General features: G+C 37.6%; 4 protein-coding genes across 6 annotated transcripts in view; 3 read left to right on the top strand and 1 right to left on the bottom strand.

The window, feature by feature from the left end:
* The window catches only part of LOC101738793 (GTPase-activating protein), a 31,817-nt gene extending 23,178 nt beyond the window's left edge, over positions 1 to 8,639 (top strand). Inside the window, exons 9-16 of the mRNA XM_004924564.5 lie at positions 35 to 178; positions 867 to 961; positions 1,954 to 2,061; positions 2,634 to 2,770; positions 3,674 to 3,815; positions 5,031 to 5,218; positions 5,472 to 5,604; positions 5,683 to 8,639. Coding sequence (XP_004924621.1) covers positions 35 to 178; positions 867 to 961; positions 1,954 to 2,061; positions 2,634 to 2,770; positions 3,674 to 3,815; positions 5,031 to 5,218; positions 5,472 to 5,604; positions 5,683 to 6,850 — 2,115 coding nt within the window. The 3' untranslated portion in view covers positions 6,851 to 8,639. The remainder of the gene's footprint in view (positions 1 to 34; positions 179 to 866; positions 962 to 1,953; positions 2,062 to 2,633; positions 2,771 to 3,673; positions 3,816 to 5,030; positions 5,219 to 5,471; positions 5,605 to 5,682) is intronic.
* A 3,058-nt stretch (positions 8,640 to 11,697) lies between these two features.
* Positions 11,698 to 15,560, top strand: LOC101738655 (serine/arginine-rich splicing factor 4). The gene is made up of 3 exons (XM_038015962.2): positions 11,698 to 13,027; positions 13,392 to 13,775; positions 14,050 to 15,560. Exons 1-3 carry the CDS (start codon positions 13,000 to 13,002, stop codon positions 14,769 to 14,771), a joined length of 1,134 nt encoding a protein of 377 aa, XP_037871890.1. The 5' UTR covers positions 11,698 to 12,999; the 3' UTR covers positions 14,772 to 15,560.
* Positions 15,561 to 16,708: 1,148 nt separating this feature from the next.
* LOC101738435 (protein cereblon) lies at positions 16,709 to 18,162 on the bottom strand. Of its 3 annotated transcripts, none has more exons than XM_062672665.1 (5): positions 18,012 to 18,162; positions 17,571 to 17,723; positions 17,245 to 17,447; positions 16,976 to 17,150; positions 16,709 to 16,787 (listed from the first exon to the last, which is right to left on the bottom strand). In XM_062672665.1, exons 2-5 carry the CDS (start codon positions 17,668 to 17,670, stop codon positions 16,744 to 16,746), a joined length of 522 nt encoding a protein of 173 aa, XP_062528649.1. In that variant the 5' UTR covers positions 17,671 to 17,723; positions 18,012 to 18,162; the 3' UTR covers positions 16,709 to 16,743. The 3 variants fall into 3 exon arrangements, with proteins under 3 accessions (XP_062528649.1, XP_004924619.1, XP_062528648.1); XM_004924562.5 differs by having other exon boundaries at positions 17,901 to 18,094; XM_062672664.1 differs by having other exon boundaries at positions 16,709 to 17,150; positions 17,571 to 18,074.
* Positions 18,163 to 19,495: 1,333 nt separating this feature from the next.
* Positions 19,496 to 22,805, top strand: LOC101738297 (uncharacterized). The gene has a single exon (XM_004924560.4). The coding sequence runs from the start codon at positions 20,164 to 20,166 to the stop codon at positions 22,312 to 22,314; it is 2,151 nt and encodes a 716-aa protein (XP_004924617.1). The 5' UTR covers positions 19,496 to 20,163; the 3' UTR covers positions 22,315 to 22,805.
* The last annotated feature ends 36 nt before the right edge of the window (positions 22,806 to 22,841 follow it).

Consider the following 22,841-nt stretch of genomic DNA (forward strand, 5'->3'; position numbering starts at 1 on the left):
AAACTAGTAGTAACAAAATCTAAATATTTGACAGGATCCGCAAACCAACAGAACCTTGACATTGATCTCTAAGACGATCCAGTCGCTGGGGAACTTGGTGAGCAGTAGGTCTGCGCAGCAGGTCTGTAAGGAGGAGTACATGGCTGAACTGTACAGAAGCTTCTGCACGCCAAGACATGTGAGCATTTATTTACTTTGAACTTTGATTCGTCAAATCCTTTGTTTCACTATAGAAATTAGGCTTACGCTTACGCACATAAGGTTCCCAAATGTTAAGATGTTGTCGGGTAATTGTTCTCCTCCCTGAATTTAAAATTAAATTCTAAGTGAAATGTGACCGCTATTTCGTAGTATCCTTCACAATATCTGAGTCGTCTATTATCAAAGGTGGCAATCTGTGCATTTGGACAAAAAAAAATTATTGATATGTCAATACAGATTGATTTGAATATAATCGTCTCCTTCAAAGAATACGGTTCAAAACCTGCACTAAATAAAGGTTAATAGTTAACCTGTTATTTATCTAAGATGTCGTTCCGAAGAGTTTTGTGACTGCCAATGGAATACAAAGTCAATAATTCGTTTTTCTGATTTACCAATAATTGTCCAAAAGTCAGATTGCCGGCTTTGATAATAGTCGACTCATCTGCCTGTTTCTGCAACGATTGCAAGTGTTCGGGACATGATATTATGTAATTGCTTTCACCGTCTCAAAGTGGCAATTCCTAGCGCTTACCTATTTCGGTAACCGCTTAACTGCGACCTCACCCGTCTCAAGTTGTCTAACTTATAGTATAACCGCTCGCCAATCAACAATAATATTATAGGACACTACCTACAGTAATAATTTAAATTTCGGTTTACAGGTGCAAGCAATAAAGCAGTTTCTAGAAATAATATCAACGAGCACAGACACACAGAACAACAACGTACAAGAGACGCCTGTATTACTTAAAGAAGGGTAAGATATTTTTATAATCATGTATTAAAATAATGTATGAATATATATTTGATATTGAAACTTTTTAAATCATTTAATTTATTCATGCCGCCTACCTACCTGGATCAGATATGGGTATGTATGTTTTAAATATGTATAATGATTTCACTAGTCTTACATACTCACATACATTTGAGATTACTGTAGCCTATAGATGTCATTATCAGGAATATGAAGTCGAAGCATTATTATTATTACCAAAATTTTCCCAGTTATCCTACAGAATGGATCTGTCCATATTGAAATTCATATGAAAATTTCAATATTTTTAATACATTATAAAAATATGACTGGCTGTTCGGAAATACTCTTTGTGTATGGTAAAGATGCTAAAATGTTTACATCACAACCAATGATGAACTTTAGATCGTTATGTTATGTCGCGATAACATTTATTATAAATGTATATTTGAGTCGTCTATTATCAAAGGTGGCAATCTGTGCATTTGGACAAAAGTTTTTTATTGATATGTCAATACAGATTGATTTGAATATAATCGTCTCCTTCAAAGAATACGGTTCAAAACCTGCATTAAATAAAGGTTAATAGTTAACCTGTTATTTATCTAAGATATCGTTCCGAAGAGTTTTGTGACTGCCAATGGAATACAAAGTCAATAATTCGTTTTTCTGATTTATCAATCATTGTCCAAAAGTCAGATTGCCGGCTTTGATAATAGTCGACTCATTTGAAGAAGAAGCTATTTTATTTTTACTGGATAATAAAATTGGAGTCGAACAGCCAAAAATGGAGAATATTGGCAATCTTTAGAGGAGGTCTTTGTCGAGAGACAAGCGATTTCGAAAACCAAAACACCGAACGCCAAACGTAATACTTGATTATAAGTTAGATTTAAATTTAAGTTATTATGATCTAGAACGTATTGTTAAGTGAAACAGCAATAGTAACGACTTATTTATTTTATTTATAAAAAGGATGTATATGTAACCAGGACGATGATCAAACGTTCTGAAGGAGTGCGGGGCGGCGGCTCGCCCCGACGTCGCTGGACTCGCGCTCCGCACGCGCACGCCAAGCGGAGGCACTTCCGACTCACGAGGTACTTACTCTCTTCACAACAGAATCTTACTGTATATCTTTAAATTAATACGTAAATACTTTGTACCCCTTTTTACGAAAATGGCACGGACGGAGATGTATGAAATTTCCTACACTTATAGAGAAGGAACACAGAAGAAATGCTAATGTTTTTTTGTTATTATGCATTAATAATACATTAAATCAATAAAAAAAAACATTACACATACACTACTATGTATTTGACGCATACATATTATAACTCTTTGTTTATTGTCAAACTTTTCTTGTTGCTTAAAGTTTGTGGTCAAATTGAGAATAGGTTAATATTATTTGTCTATAGTGTAGTATTGGCAAAATCTGTGATTACAGAAGTATATTAGTCTTTGATAATAAAACTGTAATCATGTTCAAACTTATAATTTCAATAAATTATAATCGAATTTCGACTACTGCGGGTCCACTACCGAATTGTAATTACATACAGGGTGTGGTACAAACCATTGCAGCCAACTTATGGTTCTGTTAACGAGTAAGCAATAATAGCAATGTCACTATTTTGGAAAGTCTCCAAAGCGGGTGTGTATGTTACAGCGGCGAGCTGGTGTGGTCCCGGTGCGGGGCGCGCGGCGGCGCCCAGCGACTGTCGCTGTCGGGCGTGCTCGCCGTGGCGCCCGTGGACTGTCCGCCGGCCGGCGCGCCGCTCGGGACCAACAACATATTTCAGATAGGTAAAGTAGCTCTAGTCTTCAGTATTACTTAGCACGTTGACTGCCGTGTAGGTCACCGGTGCCCTACGCGGCGCACTGAAGTAACTATGTCGATTTCTCTCTTTGTTCTTCTTACTAAGGCGCCGGAATATCTAGTAGAGTCTGGGAAAGACGAATCCGAAGGAATTGACAAGGAATCTATTTCTAACAGACATAAAATACTAAAACATACATTATCAAACAGAAGAAGGCGAAGTTAGGCAATCCAGGCGCTTAGTAACAGAAATCGACATAATTTCTTCAGTGCGCCGCGTAGGGCACCGGTGACCTGCATGGCAGTGAATGTGTTAAAGAGTTGTATAATCCACACAACGCCCTCTCTGGGTTGGTGTCATCGGTTTAGTGCTTCGTGCTTGTTATTTGAATTTACTTGTCACCCTTACCACCCTATATCTAGAGGGCGAGGGGCTACATTTAAAAAAGCGTGTTATTCCATATTTTATTTGGCAACCAAATATGACCTTTATGTATTTTTTTTATTGCTTAGATGGGTGGACGAGCTCACAGCCCATCTGGTATTAAGTGGTTACTGGAGCCCATAGACATCTACGACGTAAATGCGCCACCGACCTTGAGATATAAGTTCTAAGGTCTCAGTATAGTTACAACGGCTGCTCCACCCTTCAAATCGAAACGCATTACTGCTTCACGACAGAAATAGGCAGGGTGGTGGTGCCTACCCGCGCGAACTCACAAGAGGTCCTACCACCAGTAATTACGCAAATTAAAATTTGCGGGTTTAATTTTTAATACACGATGTTATTCCTTCACCGTGGAAGTCAATCGAGAACATTTGTTGAATACGTATTTCATTAGAAAAATTGGTACCCACCCATTATTGAGTAGCATTGTCTGTTCTCACAGTGCACCACGAGCGCGTGATGTTTGTCCAGGCGAGTAACTGCGTGGAGCGAGCCGAGTGGGTGCGCATGTTGCTGGCGCTGTGCCGCCGCTCGCCCGCCGCGCCGCTGCACACCGGCTACTACGCAGACACGCACTGGACCTGGTACTTGAACTGTGTACTTGAGAACTACCCTGGTGGACGTCACTGTATTCTGATGCGGACTGTTGTTATTACATAAGCGTTTATAGTACATTGTGCACCAAGGGAGAAAAGTTGGACATTGTAAAAAACGTAGCACCCGTGGAGTACCGAATAACCCCCAGTTGAATAACCGGCATAAAAAAAAACAATTTAACTGTTTTAATTTTTTAAATAAACCTACTACTAATTGAATAAGAACTGTCTGATGAACTCATCTTTGTTTAATACTTACTTCACTATTAAATTTTATTGCCTTTTGTTTATTTCACTTTTACACTAAACACAATATTACAAATTACCCGAGCACAACAATGGCGGAGAATTTTAGGTGCGTGAGAGCAGACGTAGACACTAACGCGCATGCGCATGCGCAGTTGTCAGTACCCAGGGAGAAAAAGTTAGACTTTCTTCCCTGTACAGCGGGACGAAAACCGAACTTTCGGCCTAGGTAGGAGAAAAGTAACCTTCCGCAATATGTGGGCCGCGGCATTCAGTTAGCGCTGTCTCCGGTATATGGGCTCTAGTGACTACCAGTTGAGATTAGGCAGCATCTTATCTGTGTGTCATGTGTTAATACGAGTGTTTCCAGAACTTAATAATTTCGAAGTACATTATTCTTTTTAACGGTCTCAAGAAAGGTTACTTTGTACACCCTGTAAAATAATTTACGCAATTGTAGTATTCCTCTGGGCCTTATTTCACTCCATACCTACATGACGCTGGCTGGCTGTGCGGTGTCGTCCTAGAATAGTACCACCCCATCTCCTCTCTTGGATGTCGTAGCGTCCTCTGAGTATTATAATGTACTGCAGCGATCGCCAGTCGGTTTTTTTTTTCATTCCATTTGATGGCAGGCTGTATGGTGAGGTTGCACGAACGATCACCATCATCCTGCCTATTTTTGCCGGGAGCCCTCATGCGTTATGTTTAGAAGGGCGGCACAACCCCTATACAATTCAGTTGAAATTTTAGGTAGATATTACAAGATGAATGCCGCTATAACGAATGTCTATGAGTTTGGGTGATCATTTTACACCAGGTGTGCCGTGAGCCCGTTAACCAATATAAACAACTAAGAACCTACTTACATGGATACGGCTCATTGATCGTTTCAACAATAGTTGAAGCGTGTTACGATTTTATTAGTGATTTATATATGGTGAATTTGTTGTTTAGTTGCGGTCGCACGGAAGCAGTAGCGGAAGGTTGCGGTGGGACAGAGAACGGCATGGAGGCGGGGGACGGCACCGCGGCTGGCGTCGCTCTGGCGCTGCGGCTCGACCCGGCGCGGGACCTGCAGCGGCTGCACGCGCTGCTCGTCTCGCACGCCGCCGCACTCGACGACAGGCTACACCGACCTCAACGTGAGTACCACGTTCAGTATGCTTAGTGCGAGTTTCTTAACGTTCTCGATAGCGTAAAAGTTAAGCCAGTTTTATATGCAGTTGGAACAGCGCCCCTAGCGGCAAACGTACGCAAGCGACCCCACTCCATACAAATATGAACTAACTTTTACGCTATCGAGAACGTTAAAAAACTCGCACTAAGCACACTGTAATCAAAATCTTATCGTTATTTACTTGTGTTTGTTTTATTTAATTATTGTTTCGTTTCCAGTAACTACGAGTATAGAAGAACGTGAGGCAGAAGCGGCTACCCTACGAGAGTTGCAAGAGGCTATGTTTAACCTAGAGCACCAGCATCGAATATACCGACGGTCGCTAGCTCGAGAAACTAAATACGGAAGCAAGTAAGGAATTTTTCTATACGTTAATATTCATTAAACTAAAAGTATTTCTTAAAAAAGTATTTCAAACAATTGTTGCAGACAAGCGCCAATAGGTGACGACAACTATTTACACTTAGCCGGAGCAGGAGGGGTGGACTGCGGCGGGTTGCCGTGGCGAAATTGGCGCAGCGACGCTGCGGTCGATCTCGACGGTAAGCCGCTGCGGCGCAACGACATGACTTCGAGCACAGAGTCGCTGCGCCGGCACGCCGACGAGCGCTCGTCCGGTAAGTCGACGCGCTCCGCCGGCAGCGGGTACCTCGCCATGTCCTGCTTGCGGCACGAGCCGGCCGACGACAGCGACGCGTCGGAGCGACCCGCTCGGCCGCCCAAACCGGCACGACTATCGCCTCCCCGCGCCTTCATCGACCCTCCTGCCGACTATGTGCCGGTTGAACCTCCGCCGCGATGTCGAGAGTACGAGCTGATGTCAGACTTCGTGAGTCGGGCCCGCGCTCTTGATGATGAGCCTCCTCCCGCGGTGCCGCCCCGCACCCGTCCCCGCCCCGTCGAGCCGCCGCGTCCCTCTAGCGCTGCCGACGCCGTCTCCACAGATGACAGTTTGATCGATGAACTACAACGCGGATCATACTGTGTGCTCAGAGTGTGCGAAGACGAATCTCCAGTACCGGAGAACTTTGGGGAGGAGGCTTCGGAGGCCGTCGACCAATCTAATGAACCGTTCCAACGTTCGAGCGTACAGCGGAAATCAAACCCGACCCGATCTCGGATCAGTCCGACTCGACCCCTCAAAACATCCAGTTCGACTTCTAACGTGCCGGAAGCAGCTCGCACCGCTTCCTCATCGCGGCTTTTCGCTGAACGTCTAACTCCCTTTTTTTTTAAACGGAAACAAAAACCTCTTGAAGAGGCGACGGGCAACTCCCGACGTGAAGAAAAAGACAACATGTTCGGGCGCTTGACTCCGCGTTTCGGTCAAGCGAGGCTGACGGGGCGCGGACGGTCGCTGGAGCTGACTGCGGAGGAGGCTCGTCCGCGGCGCATCGAGCGCTCCGCCACCACAGTCAACATCCCCCCGCGCCCCATGAACTCATCGATCGTCGCCAACTTGAAGTTCCTGAGTCTGCACAGGTACGGGCCGCAGGAGGCGAACCGAAAGTCCCCAGGCGAGGCGGAAGGTGCGTCGTGGCGGCCGCAGCATTCCGCCTCGCTGTTGGCCACAGCCTCTACCGACATCCGCCTTTAACGTCGCTCGAGAACAAACTCCAAATAATATATTTTTCCATCGAACGAGGATATCAAACTTGCGAACAGTTTTGTTGTACATCTGAGCTACATTTTGCCTTATGAATTTGTCAGTTTCAAATAATACATTGCTTGCACTATATGAATGTACTTAAGTATGCATGTTTTGATATTAGACGTGTCCCTGTCAAGGCGTGTGTCTGTTATGTACATCATTAAGGGCCTTAGTACAAGTGAGGTCTGTCTGCGGCCGCGACCTTCGGGTTAACACAATATTATACTTAATCTGTGATTCACTTTACACACTCGGCTCATATTTTTAAATATTTTAGATCTAGTTTAAATGTATGATGTATGTACATAGTCAATTATAAAAGATTCGAGGAATTCGAATATTAAAATTGCTCTAAAAATTATTTTTAATTATAAATTTAGTTTTATTGATATTTTGTATTAAAAAGATTTGACTTATTGACTAGTTGTTTTAAGGTATTTTGGCGGCTATTACACTGTCAACGTATTTAAGTATAGTGCCAAGTTGTAAAATAAAACTTTTAATGTAAGGATGCATTTACTCATCAAAATCACTTTGCCTTTGACTGTCTAGTGCCTAAAATTGTTATAAGTTATGAGGAAAATTTGTCTGTTATTATCAGAAAATTGTCATCTATAGTTTTGTTATTAATTTAATAAATAATATTTATTGTACATAAACATTTACATACACTTAGGAATTTGTAAGGAAACAATACTTTAGTGTTTCTAAAGTATGTAACTGAAACTGTGTGAATTGTTTTAAAACATTTAAAAGATTTCATGGATTTAGTCTTGTTATGCTCCAAAATATATGTATGTGTTTAAGTTCTAATACATAGAAATAACAATGTCACAGGCACATAATCAGTGTATGTTTCCTTAAAATGGATTTGAATGTTTATGGTGGGAACTTAACCCTACGATTTCGTCCAATATTCTGTTGCATAACATTGTTCTGTTGCAAAATATGTTAAAAAGAACTGAAACGAAACTTTAAAAAGAGATTATTCCGAAATAAATTACGAATTCACTGCCAGCATTGTTATACCTATGTATAGTTTAACAAAAGAAAAAATGTAAAGCAGTATTAATATTAAAGTGATGATTTAACGTCTAACTATCAAGCGAGCCATCGAATTTTGTCAATTTTTTGCACTTTTACACCATGGTCTACGTGACCGTTGCTAGATTAAACTTTCTTTTATAAAATTCAAGGAGTATTTTTTCTTGGTAACGACACGAAAAAACGATAAATATTTATGAATAAGTCTACTCAAATATCTCTACGATGATGGCATTACAATGTTACACAAAATTCCTTGTAACATAAAAATATAATTTTCTAAATCTTAAATATTTTGCATATAAAGATATTATTGTTAATAATTACTCATATTTAGGACGTTCTGAAAATAAAAATTCAAATGTACAATAAATTTACTCAATATTTAATTATAGCATTGTCTAAAAGTCCAACATCAATATGTATAGCATTGTATGTCCTAGCTGCTCTTCTCGTATGTAAAAGAATTTTAATAATGTATAATGTGATGTAAAACGTATCCAAACAACTCACACACAGTGGCCAGCCTATTTATTACAAAGTAAGCCTAAAAACAATAAAAAAAGCGTTTTTCATCAGATTACACACAAGAAAAAAATGTACAAATGAATAATTATTATAAACATAAAATGTTATTTATTTCATCTTTTTTTTTCATTTTGTTAATAAACTTCACTGAAATTAAAATTTACATCAGTTTTGTTTAATTTAGTGATCAAGATCAAGTGAATCAAGGATTACAATTTCATATATCAAACGCAATATAGTTTGATGATATTTGTGGTTTTTTTGTTTTTATAAATTAGGCAACAATGGCATATTATAGCAAGAAACGAAGAAAGAAAAGAGACTATAGTAGAATTATTTTGTCCGTGCAGTTTGGGTCATAAAAAATCGGAACGGTGAAGCGAGTATTTCGCTCTCTCTTCCACTGACAAGCCTTATGGACGGGCATAGTGATGCGCATTATTGTTATCGATAAGCGTTATCGATAGTGTATTTAGTTTTGTCATTTTGTGGGTTAGTGATAAAAATGAAAGAAAAAATCACTAATCGAAAACTTACACCACATATCGCCGCAGCAAGTTAACGGCAACGGCAGAAATTAACACTTTGTAACTTTACGGGATCTATTCTTATTTCAGTAATATATTTAACACATTGTTGATAACAACACGTGCAAATATTATTTTGAATAAATTCTGCCGTTTTGATACAAAACAAAGGAGTAGCCATTGTGTCACTAAAGAAATTCAGAGAACGAATGCATGAAACACATTACTCTTCGACGTAATGTACTATAATTTTCAGGTAAGTACAAATGACATAACAATGTCTCACCACCCTTTGTATACCACCCCGCCGCTATGTACCTGCCATCGATGACTCATTTGTTTTTATCTATAATGGCGTTGCGTCCGCGGAACATGCTCACCGCCCTAGCCGGGCTATATTTTATGACCCAAGCTGCACGGACAAAATAATTATACTATAGTACAATAATAATCTACAATATATACATACCTACCATACGCGTATTATCTAATATATTAACTCTGTGAAAATGCGTGAGTATATACCGGTTATCGTTCTCGTCGCAAGCGACGGGTTCGACAAAAGGCTCGACGAGTAAATTAACCCACAAACACAGCCCACTGAGTTTCTCCCTGGATCTTTTCAGTGGGTTGTTTCCGATCCGGTGGTAGATTCTGCGAAGCACGGCTCTTGCTAGGGTTCGTGTTAGCAACATAGTCAGGTTTGAGCCCCGTGAGCTCACCTACACGTTAGGGCGAAGCTGAAATAGCCTCTCAAGGCTATCAGCATAGGTAGGAAAAAAAAGCAAGCGTCAGCATCTCACAGTAGTCTGCTGTTTTTTTAAGGGATTTTATGACCTGGTAACTAAGATCATGACTAAGGTCATGTCTTATTTTAATTTAATCATATTTTTATGATAAACTAGAGGTCCCGCAGTAGTCGAAATTCGACTATAATTAATTGGAATTGTAAGTTTGTACACTATTATGATTGTATGTTATACTTCTATAATCACAAATTTCGCCAAGACTACAACTATAAAAAATATTAACAACACAAACAATATTTAATCTATTCTCAATTTGACAACAGGCGTCAAGAACAAAAGTTTGACAATAAATAGTATGCATGCGTGTTGCGTCAAATACATGGTATGTAGTGTGTGTAATGTTTTCTTTATTGATTTAATGTATCTTTTACGCATTATTTTAAAAAAATATTAGCATTGTGCACTTCTTCTCTATATTCTCTATAAGTGTGGAAAATTTCATACTCCTCCGTCTGCGCAATTTTCGTAAAAAGGGATACAAAGTTTTTGCTTCACGTATAAAATATATATGGGATCGGATCGTTTCTGTTTTCTTGTCGGTTTCGTAACAAAAGTTTTTTTACATGAAGGGGTTGTCAGCCCCTTGCATAACCCCCGAAATGCAGGAGGACCACACCCTACTTTGGTCAGCGAGCCCATCGGACTTAGCCGGCAGCTAGCTAGGCTGTACTACCGACCACTCCCCCATCCGCCACCCGGGGGATAGTATAGGGCGTATAGAGCCAAATATTCTGGGGGAGATGAAGGCACGGAGGCTCGGATGGCTCGGACATGTAGTACGTATGGAGCAGGATCGGGCTGTGAAACGGGTGTACACGGGTGTACCGGAGGGACGCCGCCCCGTAGGGAGGCCCAAGTACAGCTGATGTGACGCTGTGGAAGGAAATTTACGGGAGCTCCAAGTGTCGGACTGGCAAGGTGTTGCGCAGCGCCGGGATGAATGGCAAAGTTTATTGTCGGAATAAACTTTGCCATTCTTGCCAAACTTTGCCAAGTGGGCCAAGACCCACTTCGGGGTCATAGCGCCAGCTCAGTAGTAGTAGTAGTATTAATATATAGATGATATGGAGTGAAAAGAAATGAAATGAAATAAAGATGATTAATTTGAGACATTAATGGGATGAAATTAAATGAAATGTGATGAGATGATATAGGATGAAATATAATCTCAGTAAAATGGTGGTACATAATTTACTGAAATTTTTTTAGTTGACTTTTTGGAGGATTCCGAGAAGTTACGTCTGGCAACTTTGTTTCATTTTCCCCAGTGATTTTCCCACATTTGCGCTAGACTTGCGCAAAACATCACTTCCCAATGTAATGTGATATGACATCACTTTTACAGATAGGTGATATTACTCGAAAACATTACACATCACTCATAACATTACTCGGTGCGTTCAAAGTGATGTGTATAAACACATCACTTAGGTAATGATTCGGGTGTATAGATACAATGTATTCGTCGTCACAGTATCTATTGAACGCACCGAGTAATGTTAAGAGTGATGTGTAATGTTTTCGAGTAATATTCGATTCGGGTGTGTCATTACAGTAGTGTATTACAATACAAAGTATGAACTTTGTATTGTAATACACTGTTATATTACTTGACAGATTGACTTACTTAATAATATAATAATTTTATTTTTTACTTAATATAATTTATTGTGGGATGAACGGATTTCATATGGCGACTTAGACTGTAAATTGAGCTCGACAATAATGTTAATATACGAGAGCAGTAGATGCATTGTTTCGGCGCGATATCCTCAAAGTGCATCCAAGGAGGACTGTACTTTCATTTAGACGCCGTTATTTCTTTCACTTATTAAACACGCATTAAAACAAATAATAAAACTATCTTCAAACAAGTGCTTAAGTAATTCAAATCAAATGAAGTCGTTGTGGCCTAAAGGATAAGACGTCCGATGCATTCGTATGTAGCGATGCACCGGTGTTCGAATCCCGCAGGCGGGTACCAATTTTTCTAATGAAATACGTACTCAACAAATGTTCACGATTGACTTCCACGGTGAAGGAATAACATCGTGTAATAAAAAATCAAACCCGCAAAATTATAATTTGCGTAATCACTGGTGGTAGGACCTCTTGGGAGTCCGCACGGGTAGGTACCACCACCCCGCCTATTTCCGCCGTGAAGCAGTAATGCGTTTCGGTTCGAAGGGTGGGGTAGCCGTTGTAACTATACTGAGATCTTAGAACTTATATCTCGAGGTGGGTGGCGCATTACGTTGTAGATGTCTATGGGCTCCAGTAACCACTTAACACCAGGTGGGCTGTGAGCTCGTCCATCCATCTAAGCAATAAAAAAAAAAAAAAAAAAAAAAAAAAAAAAAAAAAAAAAAAAAAAAAAAAAAAAAAAAAAAAAAAAAAAAAAAAAAAAAAAAAATTAATATGAAATATTACTAAACAATTACGAGCGACTAGCGATTTTACAAAAGTTGCGAATAAAAAATTAAGTAAGTACTTGCGGGGAGCTACCGGCTGGCCGCATGAAAAATATAAACACAAATACCTATATTAAAATTCAGACGTACCATAGGTATAAAAATGTACCTAGCGGCCAGGACATACGGTTCAAAATCACTAGGAATAATTCCGTGTCGCTTGCTCATTTATTTTGCGTCGATCGGTCTGTCTCGCTCGCTCGGTTCCGTTCGTGTATTAAGCAACATTACACGACAAAGAAAGAAACATGTTGGGTGATAGTGTGATGTTTGTTTCCTTCGCGTAATGTGTGATGTTGCATTACATCGTAGAGTAATATTACCCGAGTAATATCACTCGCATTACTTACACATGTCTAATTTGCGCACTTTCACCGATATTAAACAGTTAAAAACCACCGTTATTACACATTTAACTGAAGAAACATTAAATAGACAAAATTAAACAAATCACAATTTCATTCCTCGCGTTCCCGCCAAAAAGTCAGTCTATGCTGTGATACAATACCATAGATTATACACAATAATACAAAATACTACTCTAGGGTCATACCGGACATAACCTAACTTTTCGCTTGTGAAATGGTAAACGTATTTATGTTATTATCGTACTATTTACATTAAACTATTAATGTAGTTACAAATTACATGATCTGTTAAATTGGTTTTTAATAGAACACGCTGTCTATAAATTACGGAAACCAAATTATAACAAAATGGCAGATTCTGTTAATATGTCACTAGGTAAGTAAATCTTTGGATTTGATCTATTTATATACGATTATTCACACTTCATGTAGTGTTATTTACAAGATGAGTTTTGAAATCTGATGAGCTTGGATGGTTTTAAACGTGTATCTCGTTATTTATAAAAAAAAAAATGGGTATATGACCCCGGCCTCAAGCCGTATTGAGTATAACGCCAGGGTTTGCTGTGAGTCTTGTGAGACTGTGTGGGTTGGTACCGCCGTCTTATGTTTACTGCCTGGAATAATTGAGTGTGAAACCTCGTTAACAGGTGGTTTGTCATTGGGAAGATCATGACACATGAAAGTAATAAAAACAAAAAGTCTTTAACAACTCTAATTTCAATATTTTTTTATTATAGATGAGATAATAAAAAAGAATCAACAAAATCGTGCAAGCAGATCTAGAGGACGAGGTATTAACCGAGGTAGAGGACCTGGACGAGGAGGTGGCAGAGGTCGCGGACGTGGTAATAATGGACGCGGTCGTCCCCAGTCTCGCACAGCTAATCGAGGGTCTAGACAAGGACGTTCACAGTCACGTGGGCAGAGAGGTCGTTCTCAATCTAGATCACGATCACAATCACAGGCTAGATCTCGCTCTCGTCAATCTCGCCGATCGAACTCTCGCAACAGATCCAGGTCTCGATCACAGCTTAGAGCTTTAACTCCGAAGGGCCGGGCAGGATTAGAAGATCTACAAACTGGAATGCCTCCTTTGACAAGAAGTGGCAGATCTTTTAGAGGTAATATAATTTGGCAAAGAACATAATTATAAATTAATACCAGATTTTAACACTTTTATTTAACACTGACAAGTATTTACATGGGTTAACCATCATGTGCCATCTAAGAAGTCTTTTACACATTGTTGTATATGACAATCAAATATGCATTCTATCTCTCTACACAGCATTCTTTAGATAGTAATTATACATCTTATTCACATAAACACATTTATAATAATGGTTTTGCTATAAAAAATAGATAACTTTTAGAATTTGGAATAACTTGTTTTAGGTGGAGCTCAAAAAAGGTTGCAACGTGCATATTCTAATCCCGATTTAAGAGGAAATGTTCATAGTAGACTAGGTGTTACAACACGCAGAGGTGGCATCAATTTGCGCAGACCCCTCGCTATTGCTAAACGAGGAGTTTCTAAAAGAGGAAGAGGTTTAAGCACTGGAAATAGATATAGCAATGTGGGATTGAGATCTGACCAAATCTTAAAAGAACAGAGGCAGAATATGATGTTAAAAAATAACATGATAAGATCACAGACATTCACACGATCAAGAAATAACTCTTTCAGTTCAGCTTCACAGTTAACAGTTAGTGTGGCTAATGATTTTGCTCGGAAAAGACGTAACAGTGTTGGAAGCACTGGTTATCTGAATAGGCAAAGTTTGGCACAGCTGAATAATCAACTAGGAAATTATAATTCAAGAAAAGGTCCAGGTAGTGTTCGATCAATGACGTCTAACAAATCTAACCGATCTGGAGGGTCCAACACAAGCTCAACGAGGTCAAGGGGTAGAGGTAGAGGCAGAGGCACTGGTCGAGGAGTCGGAAGAAAATTTATAAACAAGCAAATATTAAATGCGAAATTACAGAAAGAAATAGCTGCTATTCAGGGAAAAACATATGGAGGAAATGCTACTGAAGCTCCTAGTGGTGTTAATTTCGCTCCCACACCAGTTGCTACAGGGCAATCACTTCATCAACGATTTGCTAGCACTTAATCAAATAACCATGACTATAATATCATGTTTTCAGTGAGTGGACAATGGTTGGTAGGTGACTGTGTTAAAGTACATACACATATTAAATTGACTATTAGTGTAACATTTTACTTTTTTTTCTAAAGTTTGGACCATGCTTTATATTTTGTATAGGTAACTACAAAATATAATAGTGCATACTAACAGGGAAGCATTGTTTGAAATTGTTTTTAAACTTTAGTAACTTTTTTCTTAAATTGCATTTTTTTCCCTCAATTATATCACTGCGTGGAGTGTTATTATTGTAATAATAAATCTTGAAACAAGTAAAGGTACATAAGTTAACTTGAGCTAATTTGTTAGGGCTGAGTCAGATCGGAATGGCAGCGTCGTGGCGAACACTTTCAGTGTGAAATAATTTTAAACTTCATCTATATACTTAAAAGATCAGTATTGCTTGAAAAGCTTGATAAGGTCGCGACACAGCCGCCGCCCGCCCGCCGGGAAGCGAACACCCGCGCGCCACGTGCGTCTTGTCGGTGATTCTGCCCGCGGCGACACAAGGCCGCTCGCGCGTTCATATGTATTTACCAATTCCATCATGTTCACTCCAAACACGAGTATCATAGCCGAATGAAAAAACTAAACTAGTCAAGAGGAGACTAGGCGCTTCCAGTCTGGAGGCCGCCAGCGGCGACGCCGAGGGCCGCTGCCACTCCGGTGTGACTCGGCCCTCATGCTTTATGATAACACTTTGATTTTACTATTATTTTTGTTAATTAAGTATAAATAAATAAAAAACGAACGAAATAGTTATTTTAATCAGTTTACCAGGTAACAAACATTAAATGTTGATTCATCTTTAAAAATGACTATTTTACTTAAACTTATAACTTGCTTTGCAGGATAAATAGACAGCTTGGAGATACCTATCCATATGGGCATAATATGCGCTCGAAAATCATAATATGAAGGAAAAGTTTTAATAGTTTATTTTCGATTTATTTACAATTAATTGTTTTTATTAATCTACAATTAAAATCGTTGAACAACCGTACTAATTTTGTAAATATCCTTTAATGCATAAAATTTTTAAATATACTTTATTTAGAGCACAATACCTAGCCTCGAGGATCAAACTAATTTATGTAATATCGCCGATTGAGTATGTTGTTCCATAAAATAATTTAAATGACAAGATTATCTATCCGTGGTTTTAAACAGATATACTTTATTTTGCGGTTGATATCTATCTTATAATCTGTAAGTACGGTAAATTCTTTTCAGAAAGGACAAACGCTATGTAATATGTATGCATATGTCAGAATTATGGGTATGGTTGCTCACGCTCCCTAGATTAATCATCAGAGTTCTATGTGATCTAGTTCTTGAATCTATCTGTATATATATATGAAGCTAGTATCAGACTGCTACTTTGACGTATGATAATCTTATACTGCTAATCTCTAGCTAGATCCTAACTCAGCTCACACAAAGTCCCCACTTAAAGTCAACACTCAAGCCATGTCCTGATGGATCCAAATCCATTCTACCTTGGTGGAGTCAGCTGATCCATTTTGAGTGCTGTTGATTATGTTGTGTTATGTTTGCTATGCTGTTATTGTTAATTAAGCTGTTGATTGTGCCTTTATTATTTTTATTATAGTTTTACTAGAATTCAGAGTGCAATTAAACACTTCTTCTTTCCTAGTTCCAATAGAACTAGTAGTAGGCAAAGCACAAATCATTGAAACCATCAAAGAATTCGACGTGATACCTAGGCATAGCATCAGAACCAATGTTCATTTGGCAAGAAACTATTGAGTTTCTGCTCTCAGTATCTCAGTGGATTTCAATTCTGATATGGTTGTAGACCTACTCATTAAGTAGCCGTTTTTAACTGTTAGGCTTACTTTGGAGACTCGTGGAGTTGTTAGCTCATAAATGAAACTCATTACAGTAAAAAAATAATTTAATGGTCTCAAGCGATTACTTACATTTTATACATTTTTGGCATCATTATAAGAGAATCCGTAACTGAAAAAAAAAAACTTATTTTGACAAAAAAATTCTGACTCAAATCTTACAAGGTGACCCATCACTAACCCACAGGGATTTATTGTGATTGTTTCGATTCTTAAATAAAATAAAACAAACAAATGTGTAATTTGAAACAGATAAAGGACTAATAACATAAAAAATAGATATCATAGTACTTAACTTACAATTTTCTCCAAGTACATTACTCAGTATGAAACCGTGAAATGAGTGAACATGTTCCTTTGCTTTGGTAAGACTCAAATCTGTCGACTCAAACGTCCAGCCAAGGTGCTGGCCACAATGAGGACATGCACATATACGCCATGTGTAGCCGGGAAACCAGGAATCAGCCCCTTGGGGCTAAAAATTATATAGCATATAATTATAGCTTTTAGTCTATTCAATTCAGTATTATTTAAATTTTGTATATGTGATTGGGTGCACAATAACTTACTGGGCCCACATTTTCACATTTTGCTTTTTCTAGAGTAACTATATCAAATTTCACTCCAAATGGATTCACTAATGTTTGCACTGTAGCATTTTGGTGGCCAAACAGGTTTTGTTTGTCTATTGTTAGCGCTCCTGGACTTTGTTTGCTGAATAAATAATGTGAATCGGCTACATCAGCACCACATTTCCGACACAATATTAATTCTGCAAAAATAGAACATTTATTTTAAATATATAAGGCTTTTTATATATCAGTGCTGTATATTTCCGCAATATAATATTTAAAATGTATCCTAAGAAAATGTGAAGAAAAAGTTGGTATTATACCTTGTCCGAGGTTTTTAGAATTTTCATGTTGATCAGTAACTCCAATTAATGTGCAGCATATGAAAAATAGTATTAACAATGAATGTAAGATGTCAAACATGCCTTCAGTACCTATTTTATTATTGTTTAATTAATAATGTATCAGTCTGAAATCTGAAATTTTAAACATTTAGTATGAATAATAATTAAAATTAGGACTAAATTGTGTGTATTACTATTTAAATTGACAGTTATTGTCTCCCTCATAGATTATCACAGTAATCTGATAATTGCTATTGTATTTTTAAATCAACAGGCTTATTATTATTTAGTTAATTGGCGATTACCTACCAAACTACCAACTAGTAAAATTTTAATTAATTTACTTTGTTTATTATGTATTGGAGCGCAGTTTCTAAATATTAGTGTATAATCTATGGCGGCGTTAATTTTTTTCCCCACCTATGTGCTTAGTGCGAGTTTTTTAACGTTCTCGATAGTGTTAAAGTGAACCCAATTTTGTATGCAGTTGGAAGTGCCCCTAGCAGTGATCTCGAACCTACCGATTTTCGGTATTTCTACCGATATGGGCTCTGTTCTACCGAAATACCGAAATATAACGATTTTTCTACGATTTCAGAGTATACATGGAAATTCTATCGATTTCACGCTTTTAGTGTTTAAGTAGTTAAAACTACTTCGATACTTCTTAAGAGTAGGCTCTTTCCCAATATTCAGAGCAATGATTTCCAGGAAATTGATAGAGTGGCGCATTTTAAGAAATTGTGAACAGATCAAAACATTTCCTAATGATGTATTACTATTTTAGGGTCAAGTAAGTTTACTAAAACATGCCGATGAAACTCAAATGTTTCCTTTGTTGTTTAATTTCATCCTTAATATTTTATAACTTCCCTATTCATCCGCTAACGTTGAACGCATATTTTCACTTATTAATCTTTTGAAAACAAACAGCGAAATAGGCTGTCTACTGAATCAATCACTGGTCTATTACATACAAAACGACTCTTTAATACATCTAATTGTTATGATTTTGAAATTAATTCGACGATGACTGCAGCTATGGCCAAACAATATTGGTATACAAATAATTATTCTTAAATATGATTGTTATAAATTAGCCAGTAAATTTTTTTTTTTCAATAAATAAACCAATTTATTGGATATTGTATATTTTGCGACAAATACCGATTTTGGGTACAAAATAGTACAATTATACCGATTTTAGCTGGCAAGTCTACCGATCTCGCTCTATGACGTTCGAAATCACTAGCCCCAGCGGCAAACGTAGGCAAACGATCCCATTCCATACAAATATGACCTAACTTTTACGCTATTGAGAACGTTAAAAAACTCGCACTAAGCACACAGTTTTATCTTTGCCCCCTCCCATACATCACTCCCATATATAACACATTAAATATTTGATAATCACTCCAATGAACCAGTTTCAAAGCACTCAACATAATAAAATTCTATTAAGAAATATGGACCATGAGCCAAAACAAAAAACAGTTAAGAACCTATTTCCATGTGAATTAAGAAATTTTCTCCTTTATTTGATAATTAATTAATAATGAGCATTAGTGTTATAAAAAAGTGTAACGTTCGTGATTTTTGTTCAAAATAGACGAAACAATTACGTATAATTTCTGTTCTGTCTGTTGTTCGTAACTAATTTATAAGCATGTAAATACTATTTTCTGTTTAGTAAACATTAACAAGCTATAATATACATGTAAGATAATAACTATAATTTTTTTTTATAAATTATCATTTTTATTCTAAACCGATTAAGTAAAGCTGATTATGTATGTTCAACTTTGTTCAGAGCATATAAGGTTTCCTACTTCAGTGGTTCAGAGTAGTGTAGATGCTCGAGATGTTACTGTAGATGTTCTGCGTATCCGATTACTTTAACTTTTTTTTTTTTTGCTTAGATGGGTGTATGATCTCACAGCCCACCTGGTGTTAAGTGGTTACTGGAGCCCATAGACATCCACAACGTAAATGCGCCACCCACCTTGAGATATAAGTTCCAAGGTCTCGGTATAGTTACAACGGCTGCCCCACCCTTCAAACCGAAACGCATTATTGCTTCACGGCAGAAATAGGCGGGGCGGTGGTACCTACCCGTGCGGACTCACAAGAGGTCCTACCACCAGTAATTACGCAAATTATAATTTTGCGGGTTTTGATTTTTATTACACGATGTTATTCCTTCACCGTGGAAGTCAATCGTGAACATTTTGTTAAGTACGTATTTCATTAGAAAAATTGGTACCCGCCTGCGGGATTCGAACACCGGTGCATCGCTAGATACGAATGCACCGGACGTCTTATCCTTTAGGCCACGACGACGACAAGTTTTACAAGAGTTCAAGAATCTACTCGAAAACTCGAGTTCAAGAATCGTTCAATGTATTCAAGCTGCCTGATTTGATATCGAAAAGGAAATTTAGCACATCACTAATGACAGTTGTTTTGCGCTAAACTCGAGTCAGTGAAATACAGATTTATTGTTTTTGTAATAAATAAATAAAATTGACGGACCATTCCTTCCTAAGATATAATTCTTATACACATACAAAACATGTCGTTTTTTAAGAGCGTCGCTTCTGGATTCACAACACGCAGTCGTGACTCAATTCTTAAAGAATCAATAATAAACAACTTATCGGAAAGTGTTAAAGACATACAGTATAACAATCAATTTGAAGAAAATTTTCACAGTGTTCTTGGTTCGACCGATTCTACAAGTACCCTGTGCATGGCCCTTGAAGCAGTCTTTCTTCACGGTCTCAAGGACACATTATTAAGAAAAGCCAAAAATGCTCTCACTGGCGATTCTGATCAGCAACCCGAGCCAAACTTTTGGCCGCTCGTTCTAGTACTGTCTCACAGACAAAATATAGATCAAATTTCATCTTTGCCTCAGATCAACACAGAAATTGGTCAGTGCCGAGCTTGGCTGCGTATTGCTTTGAATGAATGTTTGCTGTCCTCATATATGTCAACTCTACACAAAAATATTTCAGCTATAAAACCATTCTACAATCGTAATGCATTAGTATGTGATCCTGAGATATTGGATGTGGCACAAAGGCTAGTAGAAGGTCTAGAGACATGTGTACAGTTCAATTTACCGATTAATTCAAGTCTATTAAATTACTGGCCTGAACAAGTATTAATAATAGCAGGTATTTGGGTGCCCAGGGTGAGGGTTGCTCCCATCAGTGCAGCATTAGATGTGGCAAGTATTATCACTGAAGAAGAAGATAAACCTAAATTGGCATCTACCCCTATACACACACCTAGCATCACTGGGTTGGGTCCAATACTTGCTCTCAATGAGGATGAAGCTTTGGATTATATTCTATCTAAAAATTCAAGTGATATTAGAAAAGTAACAAAGAGTAATTTGGATGAAAATGACAAAAATGAAACTATTGAAAGTAAAAATGCAGATGTTATATGTGATGAAATGGCTACTAATGATGGATCATTACCACTTCCAATACAATATCCATCAACAAGTCAAGATGCAGCAGATGAACTGCTTGCCTCCCCTACCTCAGTGAAATCTGAAGATTTTGAAGCTCATTGTGAAGTTGTTATTACTGGCAACTCATTAATTGGTAAAGGTTGGTCAGCAGATAATAATGATGATTTAAATGCATCAATTCATTCAAATTCCTCACATGGCAGTAGTATGATTAAAACTCCAGAAATAAAAAGTCTGTCTTCATTAGTGGACCAAACAAATCCTTTTGCTGAAACATTCTCTAACATGCCAAATCTGAGAGACATCATCAAGGATATACATAGAGAACTGAAGTTTACTCCAGATGATGTTGCTAGAAGTAACATAAAAATTGATCCTGTTACACCAGAAGACCCTGCTCTTCAGGGTTTGGACTTTGAAGTTGTTCCAAGTTCAATGACAGAATCATTTACTGTTCCTGAACTACAGAGCTTGATACAACAGTTGGGGGTACTATCAAGAGAACAGGGTCTTGATCATCAAAACTACCAGTGCAAAGGGTGTCAGGATTTGTTGGGAAGTACAATATCAAGAGCTAAAGTTTGTGCTTACACTGGAGAATACTATTGCTCTAATTGCATGGATCCAAATGTTTTTATTATTCCTGCCAGAGTTATACATAATTGGGATTTCAAAAGATACCCAGTTTCTAAAAAAGCAGCCCTGTTCTTATTAGAATTTCAACATCATCCATGGATAGATATGAAGAAATTAAATCCTAAAATATACTGCGGAGTTTCAGATATGGCCCATTTACAAGATCTTCGAATACAACTGAACTTTTTAAGGGCTTACATTTTTACATGTCGGGAGCCTGTTATTGAAGATCTGCAGAAACGTATATGGCCAAGAGAACACTTGTATGAGCATGTCCATTTGTATACTATTTCAGATTTGGCACAGATTCCAAATGGTTCCTTGGTTTTGCAGTTAGAAAAAGTGGTTTCATTTGCTAGGTCTCATGTATTGGACTGTTGGCTTTGTAGTCAGAAAGGTTTCATTTGCGAGGTTTGCAAAGATCCAAAAATTTTGTATCCATTCGAAACTGCCGGTACATACAGATGTGACGAATGTTCCAGTGTATTTCATGACAGATGTTTGAATGTAAATATACCATGTCCAAAATGTAAGAGGAAGCAGAATCGCACAAATGACACATCATTAGTTGATGCTGTAAATGCTTGTTTCAACAAATTATAATTGTATTATAATTATAAAATTAATTTGTGCATTTTTAACAATTGGATTTAAGCCGCAACTGTGTAAATATTAATAAAAATGAAATGTAATTTTATGATCCTGTAACATATAATGTGTAAATTGTATAAATTTACTGATTTAAAATTATGTAATTTAATCTTATCTATAATAAACAAGGTAATTAAAACTAGTTCTAAAGATATGTTAACAAAGTAGGACAGCAAGATAAAAATATTGCATGTTTGTGCCCTGTCACATCATATCAAACCAATATGGCCATTAATGTTTTGTTTTGAATTGCATTTGATATTATGGAATTTCTAATAATTAAAGCATTCAAATGATAATAATACTTATAATATAAACACAAATATCCACCTAATTAATTCCTAGAAATTGATAATCTGTATCAAATTTTATTTATTTAATGTATAAACTGTATATTGAAATGTTTGTCTGTGATTTCGAAATAAAGGCTTTTCTTAAGCTTTCATAGATATTTTCTTTTTACCAAACTGATAAACCAA

The sequence above is a fragment of the Bombyx mori genome, chromosome 15 (genome assembly GCF_030269925.1).
Source record: "Bombyx mori chromosome 15, ASM3026992v2".
Taxonomy (NCBI): domain Eukaryota; kingdom Metazoa; phylum Arthropoda; class Insecta; order Lepidoptera; family Bombycidae; genus Bombyx; species Bombyx mori.

What these genes read in the sequence shown, in the direction of transcription:
- LOC101738297 (XM_004924560.4), top strand. Translation starts at nt 20,164, where the DNA reads ATGTCGTTTTTTAAGAGCGTCGCTTCTGGATTCACAACACGCAGTCGT.
- LOC101738435 (XM_062672664.1), bottom strand. Translation starts at nt 17,670, where the DNA reads ATGTTTGACATCTTACATTCATTGTTAATACTATTTTTCATATGCTGC. An exon ending in TTCTAAAAACCTCGGACAAG is followed by an intron (nt 17,448 to 17,570) that starts GTATAATACCAA and finishes CTATTTTTGCAG; the next exon opens with AATTAATATTGTGTCGGAAA. An exon ending in AATGTGAAAATGTGGGCCCA is followed by an intron (nt 17,151 to 17,244) that starts GTAAGTTATTGT and finishes TATAATTTTTAG; the next exon opens with CCCCAAGGGGCTGATTCCTG.
- LOC101738655 (XM_038015962.2), top strand. Translation starts at nt 13,000, where the DNA reads ATGGCAGATTCTGTTAATATGTCACTAG. An exon ending in TTCTGTTAATATGTCACTAG is followed by an intron (nt 13,028 to 13,391) that starts GTAAGTAAATCT and finishes TTTTTATTATAG; the next exon opens with ATGAGATAATAAAAAAGAAT. An exon ending in AAGTGGCAGATCTTTTAGAG is followed by an intron (nt 13,776 to 14,049) that starts GTAATATAATTT and finishes AACTTGTTTTAG; the next exon opens with GTGGAGCTCAAAAAAGGTTG.